This window comes from Perognathus longimembris, chromosome 16, assembly GCF_023159225.1.
Source record: "Perognathus longimembris pacificus isolate PPM17 chromosome 16, ASM2315922v1, whole genome shotgun sequence".
NCBI classification, from domain to species: domain Eukaryota; kingdom Metazoa; phylum Chordata; class Mammalia; order Rodentia; family Heteromyidae; genus Perognathus; species Perognathus longimembris.
The window spans coordinates 56,562,918-56,572,343 of record NC_063176.1 but is presented as its reverse complement, the minus strand read 5'-3'; the positions used below and the strand labels follow the sequence as shown (position 1 = coordinate 56,572,343).

At 65.1% G+C, this 9,426-nt stretch overlaps 1 protein-coding gene across 1 annotated transcript in view; it reads right to left on the bottom strand.

Annotated features, from left to right (window-relative positions):
* Sorcs2 (sortilin related VPS10 domain containing receptor 2) overlaps positions 1-9,426 on the bottom strand; it is an 89,127-nt gene that overhangs the window by 25,394 nt on the left and 54,307 nt on the right. The window contains exon 4 of the mRNA XM_048364148.1: positions 1,702-1,866. Within this exon, the coding sequence (XP_048220105.1) occupies positions 1,702-1,866 (165 nt within the window). The remainder of the gene's footprint in view (positions 1-1,701; positions 1,867-9,426) is intronic.

Here is a 9,426-nt window from a genome sequence, read left to right as displayed (position 1 = left end):
AGAGGCAGCCTGGGACAGGAGAGAACCCACGTGAGACAGCAAGGCCAGCACCGGCCATGGGGCCAGGCCTGGGGCTCCAGGGCCCTCCACCAGAGTCTCCCCTGACCTGCTGATCCTTGTGGATAGGAGCCATCCGTCATCCATCATCCATCATCCGTCCATTCCCCATCCATCCATCTATCCATCCTCCATCCATCCATTCTCCATCTATCCATCCATCTACCCATCATCCATCCATTCTCCATCCATCCATCCATCTACCCATCATCCATCCATCCATCCACCCATCCATCCATCCATCATCCATCCACCCATCCATCCATCATCCATCATCCATCCATCCATCCACCCATCCATCCATCCTCCATCCATCCATCCTTCATCCATCCATCTATCCATCCTCCATCCATTCTCCCTCCATCTATCCATCCATCTACCCATCATCCGTCCATTCCCCATCCATCCATCCATCCATCCTCCATCCATCCATTCTCCATCTATCCATCCATCTACCCATCATCCATCCATCCATCCACCCATCATCCATCCATCCATCATCCATCCATCATCCATCCACCCATCCATCATCATCCATCCATCATCCATCCACCCATCCATCCATCATCCATCCACCCATCCATCCATCCACCCATCCATCATCCATCCATCATCCATCCATCACCCATCCATCATCCATCCATCCACCCATCCATCATCCATCCACCCATCCATCCATCATCCATCATCCATCCATCATCCATCCATCCATCCACCCATCCATCCATCATCCATCATCCATCCACCCATCCATCCATCATCAATCCACCCATCCTCCATCCATCATCCATCCATCATCTAACTTTCCTATAACTAGTTAAGCCTGATTTCTTTTTAATGGTATCTGGAAGACAGTCGGGTTGGAACCTGTGACTGCTCTCTCTCTCACAGAGTGGAAGGGGCTTCGCGGCTGTGGCTGGCACCGTGGAGACTGGATCACCCAGGTGGATCCGCAGTGGAGTCAGGCGGGTCCAGTGAACAAGAGGGGCTGGGGGAGACTTCACCGGTGCACCCCTAGAGACATGCACACACGCACGTGCTCCGTGTACACCCACACCCCCCGTGCACGCCAGTGCACGTACACAGCAGCCATCACAAAAATGGAGCAGAGATTCGGGACACGGCCCTGGAAGACGGAATGTGATGCAGCCATTGTCACCAGCGCCGGGGAAAGGCAGGATTCTCCCTGGAGTCCTAGCAGCAGGGCCTCCTGGGGTTCTCCCGGCCCCGGCCCCTCCCATGCAGCCCCTCAGGCCCTGGGAGGCCTTGCAGAGCTCTCCTCTGCGTTTACCTCCCAGGGAGGACTGAAGGACAGTCCCCCCTTCCTGGGGAGGAGGAGGAGGAAGAGCATTCAGGGGAAGGAACGGCTGGTATGGGAAGGTGGGTGGCGCATTCTGGAAGGAGGGGCTTCTGTAGCTGGTATGCAGAGGAGCCACAGAGGGGAGCCTTCCCACCATGACTCCTGACACAGCCCACAGCCGCTCCGCGGTGTCCACGCGGGGCCCAGCCAGGCTCCCGCACACAGCCACGCTCGGGCGCCGAACTTCTGCCTCTCACTTGATGTGTGTCCAGTGCGGCCTCCGCCCGCCAGGGCCGGGAGGGGGCGGCAGCCACACAGACCCCCGTCCACCCGCGCCATCTTACCTTGCCCTCCTTGGTGTAGGCGAGGACCTTGTCCTCCTGCTTGGGGTGGAAGAGCAGGGTCTCCACCAGGAAGGGGATGGGCTGCCTCTGGAAGCTGGCACCCTCGTCGGTGCTGAGAAAGAGGCTCTGCTCCCGGGCGCTGAGGGAGGAGCTCACCAGGATAATCTGAAACACAAAGCCAGTGCCAAGTCATAAGCGACAGCTCTCGTGTGTGTGGGCGTTGCCTCCTCTACACACCCAAGAGGTGAGTGATGGATACAGCTGGTCCACCCCAACGTCCTGCGCAGTGCCGTCCATCCATCCATCCACCCATCCATCCATCCACCCATCCATCCATCCATCCACCCATCCATCCATCCACCCATCCGCTCACCCATCTATCTACCCATCCATCCATAGTAATACATACATACTTATGTACATCTACTCATCCATCCATCTACCCAACCATCCATCTGTCCATCCATCCATTCATCTACTCATTCATCCCCTACTTATCCATCTATTCATCCATCCATCCATCCATCTACTGATCCATCCATTCATCCATCCATCTATCCATCCATCTACTCATCTATTCATTTATCCATCCACTTCTCTGTCCTTCTACTAATCCATTCATCCATCCATCCACTCATCCATGTGTCCATCCATCCCACGGATCCATCTGTCCATCTATCCATCCATCCATCCTCCCATCCACTCACTCATCTATCCATCCATCCCCTCATCGCCCCATCCACTCATCCTTCCATCCACCCATGGGATAACCCAATGCCAGCATTATAGTGGACCACCGTGAATCCCAGACTCAAGGTCCCTGCCCTAAGGGAGACCTGTCCTGGAGCGAGCTGAGACAGGGGCACATCACCATTCACCCCTGAAACAGGGCTCAGAGGCCGGCTATGGTCCTCACGGAAGCAGAGTAGGACAGGGATGAGGAGAGCAGGGGGACGAGGAGGAGGAGGAGGAGGAGGCTATACGCAGAAGGGAAGAGCACGATCTCGGGCCAACAGCCACCCAGGAATTCAGGGGCAGGCCCAAGGGACTGGCAGAAGGGGAGGAAGGACTGGTTATGTTGCATGTGGGGGGACGGGGCAAGTAGCGGAAGGTTCTAGTTCTTTTGTTTTTGGCAGTACTGGGGTTTTGAATGCAGATTGCAGGCTTAGGCAGGCTGCCACCTCCACCATGCCCGGCTCTAGGGGGTCAAGTGGGGTGACTGATGTCTTATAAACACGCCAGCCGCGGCCTCACCCCCACACCGGCGCACAGAAACAGGGCTGCGGGTGACGCAGCCGAGGATCTCATGAGGAGAGCATCCTGGCCTTGGAGTGGCCCCACGTGCCACGGTGACACCCGCATAAGAAGAGAGACACTGAGAGATGGCGGCAAGGAGACTGGGGGGAGGGAGGGCAGATTCCCCTGCAAGCCGCCCAGGGCCCCGGCTCGTGGGCCACACGGGATACGGGGAGACACGGGCTGCGCTGACGGCTGGCCTCAAGGAGACGGCGCCCTAGTGCCCGCCTGCCCGGGCGCCGCGCCCTGCCCGCCCTCGCTCCGCAGCCGCCCTGAGCCGTGGGGGGCGCCTTGGGGACGCACTGTCCCGGCATCCTCCGGGCTCGGCACGAGGGAGGCCGGCGCCTGGCCAGGCTCGAAGCTCTGGCAGCCGGGCTGGGCGTCCGACGGCCGCGTCTGCCCCTGCTGCGCCCCGGAGGCGGGGGGCACCCGGGAGGAGGGGGAGGGGGAGGGGCAGGGCCGCGCCACTGGCCGGGCCTCGGGACACCCACAGCGGCCAGCCGCCGGGCACCCAGAGCCCTTCCCCGGGCACCGGGCTGCGTCCCTCTGGGGCGGCCCGCCTGGCGTGGATCGCACCTGAGGGCTGCCAGGGAGCGGGTGCCAGCGGTGTGTGTGTGTTTCCCTGCTGCTGACCCCTGACCCCCTGACCCCTGACCCCTGACCCCTGACCGGGCCGCGGCACGGCAGCTCAGACAGGGCGGCGACGGGGGCGCGTGGTGTTCAGAGGCTCCGCGCGCTCCGGTCACCGGTCGCCACGGTGTCTCCCGGGGCCCCCGGGGCCCACAGGGTGTCAGATTCCTTTGTTTCCGAGCCACGTCAGGACGCGGCCCGTGTCCCTCTGTGGTCAGGCGGGGGTCCCGGGGGCTGGGGGAGGGCAGTGGGGGGGAGGGCAGGCTGCAGCCGCCCCGTCAGCGGCAGACGCTGTCCTTGGGACGTGGCGGCCCCGGGCCCCTGGCTCCCTCCCTCCTCCCGCCCACACCGCCCCCTCCTCCGCCCCCGCCTCCCTCCTCAGCTTCAGAGGGGATCTCCCTCCCCCTCCCAGCTGTGTAAATTTCTCTGGAATTCCTCCACCCAGGAGGTTTATCTCTCCTCCTATTATTTACTTGTTTAATCATTTATTTATATCACTGGGAGACCATGAATATTTATTTGGCGCACTGAGTTGTAATTCCACGCGGGCGGCACGTTCCAGTCTTCAAAGCATCCAGCCCGGCTCTCCTTGGCTCCTGCAGCCGTGGCCGTGGGGCCCCTTCCGCGCCCCCGAGGGCCGCTTCCCGCCCGCACCCCACTGCGCGGGAGCCCTGGGGAGATGCAAAGCCCCCGTGCCGCCCGGGGCTCGGCCCGGGGGCTGCTCCTCCCCCCCCCCAGCGGCTCAGGAGGCCCCGCACACCCCTCCCCGGGGCCAGGTGCTTTACAGCAGGGCGTGGCGGCTTACACCACCCGCCCAGCTACTCGGGAGGCAGCGATCAGGAGGATCAAGGTTCAAGGCCAACCTTCCCTTCCAGAGAAGACCCCGATTCACGTCCCAGTCGCCCACCGGGCAAGAGCCAGGAGAGGCTCATCCACTCTCCGGGGCTCATGGATGACCACGGCTGCAAACCACAGGGTCCAGGCGGGGGCCAGGGACCGGGCCCCCGAGGGGCCTCCAAGCGCGATGGAAATCCGGCCGGCCGACCAGAGGGGCGCGGGCTCCTCCGCACCCCGGAACACACAGCCCCGGGTCCCCGCCCAGCCGGGCGCCACCCCCCGGCTCCCCGGCCGGCCAGGTCCAGCTCTGGTGCTCACTGGGCCGAGAGACGCCGGCAGCCCGCTCCCCGGGGAGGGGCAGATCTGGGCACCCCAATCTGACGCCGGTGACGCCATTCCAACCCGACGTTCTCCAAAGATGGCGGCGTCCATCCGTGCGCGATGGACGAGGCGAACGCGGCTTCCTCTCCACCGTCCGAGCTCGAGGTTCCGGGCTACTTCAGCAGCACCGGGGTGCGGGGTTTGCTCGTGGCCGCCCCCGCTCGGCCAGGGCCCCCGCGTGCGTTCGGCCCGGGGGAGTCCTCGTGCCCCCTGCTCCTCGAGCACGCGCCCGTCCCCCTCCGACGCCGGCCCCCTGGCCCTCCCCGCCGCTCATCACCCGCGTGGGGGCCCGCGGCCCGGCGGCGCTGTCCTCCTGGCCGTGCCGGGCCCGGCGCCGCGGGCCTCCTCACGCTGAGTCCCGGCTCCGGGCGCGGGGCGCCCTTCGGAGCAGCCCATTTCCGCCTCGCCCAGCCCCGAGGAGAGGCCCCGGGCCCCTGCTGGAGGTGACCCCGAGGTGGGAAGAGAACACGGGGACCCCGAGATCCGGGTCGGGGACTATTTTGAGCCTCGGAGTTGGAAGTGCGAGCCGGGAAGGGGCGGGGGGGGGGGGAAGTGCAGCGAGGAAGGGATTATTGAGCAAAGAAAACAAATCAATTAGCATTGTGCCAGGCGGAGGCGGGCAGATTGCGCTTCACGTCGGGAGCCAGATTCTATTTTAAATGCTGTATTTTTGCCACTTGCTATTCTGGGGGAGACACACGGTACCTGGGCCGGGTTTGGGGGGGGCCCTGGAGGCTCAAACTCTTTTGGAATCAGTGGCTGCCTGCTAAAGCACACTGCAGGTGCACTGGCACGAACCCCTCCACTGACGAGCCCCAGAAAGGCTGGGGAGCCCGCAGGGTCCAGGGAAGCCCCTCACGGTCGTGAACGCCCACAGCAAACCTGCCGGGTGGTGGCCATTCTCCCTATTTCTCCGAGGGGAAACTGAGGGCCAGAGAGGCTGAGTGTCTGGCGGGAGGTTGTGCTGCCAGCCTGGCTCCAGCCCAGGCTAGCTCCTGACTCCTTGCCTCCTTGCCTGAACCTTGCGTGAGTCCTGCCGCAATGGACTCGGAAGGTTCTAGAAAGGGCCTTTCTACCTCCAAAGACAAGTAATGGCGCCTCGAAGCCTGCAGGGTCTGTCAGAGCGTTGGAGTTGGACTTCGGCCCCTGGGTGGGGGACAGTAAGGTGGGGAAGGGGTGAGGGGGGGGAGCCCCAGGCCTCCCTTCCTCTTGGTCTCCGCTCTTAGAGAGCACTATTTATTGAGTAGCTACTATTCCTCCCCCGGGTGTGCACAGGGGGGAGACGCGCCTTCAGCCGGTGGGGCTCTGAAAGGGCCGGCTACGTGGCGCACCTCTCCTGGCCGCTCCCCTCTGTCGGGGGGGGGCTGGGTTTGCCCCCCCCCGGGCCCCCAGAATGCGGTCTCCGGAGCACCCCCTCCTCCCACCAACCAGATGGATGGGCCCGGCTAGGGACGGGGAAACGTGGCAGACCGGGAAGCGGCGCCAGCACGCACCCCCGCGTCTCCCCATAGAACCCGCCCAGCCTCCCAGGGGCCTGCGTGAGCCCCAGCGCGCCGCCCGTCTTGTCCCCAGAGACAGCACCCGGGGAGCACCCCCGGGGGGCACCGCCCCACCCCAGCAGTGTCCTGGGTGCCGGTCCCCCTCGGGATGGAGCCGTGGGCACACCCCAGGCTGGCCGGTCAGGCTCTCGGGGTCAGAAGGCAGAAGCGGGGTCCGTGGGGAAGGGGGGGGGACGGTGCTGAAGGCGGCTCGGCGCTGGGGTTCGGGGGGCTGACACCGGGTGCTGGGGGCCGCCGGGTGGCCGGCCGGTCACGGGTGTCGCCCGGGATCCCCAGGGCGGACGCCGGGGCCGGGGCTCTGCCTGGGGCGCTGGGCTCCCGGGAAGCTGGGTGGGAGGCGGGCGTGTGGACGCCTGCCCACGGAGGAGAGGACACGGGGCGTGGCTGGAGGGGACCCCCTCGGCATCCCCTCGACGCCCCGGGCCTCTCTGCAGGGCTCGGGCCGCCCTCCTCCTCCAGGGCGTCCTCAAACACCCCACTGCGTGTGCGGTGAATACTCTTCAACATCGCACACACGCGCACTACGCACACGCACACGCACACGCACCCCGGGCGTAGGAGCCAAACTCATCGCCGCCGCCGCCGTGGATCGACTTGTCTTCTCTCTTCTGCCTGTCCGGGGCTGGAGCGCGAGGCCCGGGCGCCGACGCCAAGCGAGTTCTGCTCCAGGCCGCGCTGCACCCCGGGAGCCGCAGCCCCGCCCGCGTGTCGGGGAGGAGGGCGTCACCGGCTCCGCGCGGAACCGCCATCCCCGCCTCCTGAGCGCTAGGACCACCGGCACGGCCCCCGGCGCCCAGCCACGGCCCCTCTGGTGGAATCTCGGGGAGTGAGGCGCGTGCGCATCGCGTGACGGGCTCCTTCCGGCCCCCCAAACCCCGCTGCCGGCCCAGAGCCCCGGCCCAGCCCCCGGCCCAGCCCCCGGCCCAGCCCCCAGCCCAAGCGGCCCCCAGCGACAAGCGCGCTCCACACCCGCATTCGGTGTTGGACTTCACAGCTCAGTGCCGGCACTCACCGTCACCCCCTTCCAGAACTTTCCATCACCCCAACATGAAACTCCAGACCACTGCGCACTGCCCCCCCCGCCCCCCCCCCCGGCCACACTGCCGGGCAGCACGGTCGCCGGGCCCACAGCGAGTCCCCGTCCTGCCTGCAGTGCGGTGGACACTCGGGCCGCTGAGCTCCCGGCTGCCGCCGGCCCGGGACCCCGGCCCTGTCCCCGGCTTCCTCCCGGGACCGCCCGGGGCACGGCAGGCAGGGTAGAACAGGCAGCGTCGTGCCCACCATCCGTGCTCCAACCCATGACCTTGACCGTGACCTTCACACCCGCCCGTGACCCTCCTCAAAGCCCTCCCAACCTCCGAGCGAGGGGCCTCCTTCCTGAGGTCTCCCATGGTTTCCAACCAAGGCCTGACCGTGGATGGTTCTAGAACTCTGTGGCCAAAGGCAGCAAGCGGAGGCGGGACCTCAGCTCACCTGTCTTCCGCTTTGCCGCCCCCCCCCCCACAAGTGCTTGATGTAGTAAGGAGGGAGGGGCCGCTGCTCAGCCAATCCAACCAAAGGTACACCCCAAGGGGGCGGGGATTTAGGACCAAACGTCCAGTGGGCAGTGGGAACAGACAAAGCGGCCTGGGACTCACCCTGGTGGGGTGGCGGGGCGGGGGGGGGGTCCCCTCCACACCGGGGGACAGCCTGCTAATTCACCTTCCAGTAAACTTACTCCACCTGCAGTGAACGCGTCCCTGCCCTTTCGCTCTGGGAGGGGGGGGGTACAGAAAACGGCCCACACTGCCCCTAGATCCTATCCGCTCCGTCCCCGCGTCTCGCTCTCCGCCGACAGCTACGGCCCGCGGCCCCCCTCCATCCCCTTTCCTTCCCTCGGAAGCCTTCGACGGGGTTTTGCCTCTCAGTGGCCGGGATGAAGGCTCGGCTCAGCTGACGTCAGGACCACCGCGCGCTTCCAGCTCGGAGCACAACTCTGGCACCCGCAGAAGCGGAGCACCGCGCGGTCCGGGTCCGGCTCCTGACCCGCCCCGGGGCGTGGGGGTGCAGACGCGTGCGGAGCCCTCCTCTTCTTTGTCTCTCTCTGGGAGGGAAACGGGCCTTCCCGGGGGCGGCCCACAGCCCCGCGTCCCAGAGCCCACGCGAGAGGCCTGGCGATGTCCGCCGTGGCTTTTTGCCCCCGCTTGGAGACTTGGGTTGACAAGCATCCGACGCGATTTAGTAAAAACATCTTCTCAAATGCAGCGGCGGAACCGATGGCCCTGGGAGGGCCGGCTCTGTTTTAATTACTGGCCTGACCGTGGCTGAAATGTCAAGAGACGTCCCTGGGAACCTCTGCAGGCTGAACGGGGGGCGTGCGGTTCCTCGGCCGGAGGCCGACCTCAAGATCTGTGCTCAATCGATACTCTCCACAGAAAGCAAATGTACTGTCGGACAGCTACGAAAATAACTCAACCTCCCCCCCCCCCGCCCCCCGTGTTTCCTAGGCCCGATTTGTGGCCAATCTCGCCCCTAGCATGGGGAGGGGAGGGGCCGCCCCCGGCCACCCTCCTCCCGCGGAATTATTGACGACCCTAGTTGTCGGGGGGCGTTTCCGCCGAGGCTCCGGGGTGACTATGGTTTAATTGTGTTTTGTTTGGCTGCCTGAAGACATTTTGTAGACAACGCTAAGCGGCCCGTGCGCTCGGCGGCGGAGTGCGGGGGCCGGGAAATTCTCTGGGGTGCCTGTGTTTGGGAAGATTGTCTTTTATCAGGATAGCTGCGTTACCGGCGTGCGATTAGATCAGGGAACAATTTGCTCATTTGTCTGCTTCTAATTGAGCAGTGGGAGGCGAGGGGTCCCCCCGGCCCCCCCCCCCCGCGCCGCGCCTTTGTGTGACGTCTTCTGAGTGGCGCCGGGTACTGTCGGCGGCCGGGGGTCCCCCGCGACGTGCACGGGGGACGCGTGTGAAGGGAGACAAAGGCGTGGGTGTGCGCGGGTCCGGTGGGTTCAAACGCCGGCCGAGTTCCGCGGCAGCCGTTC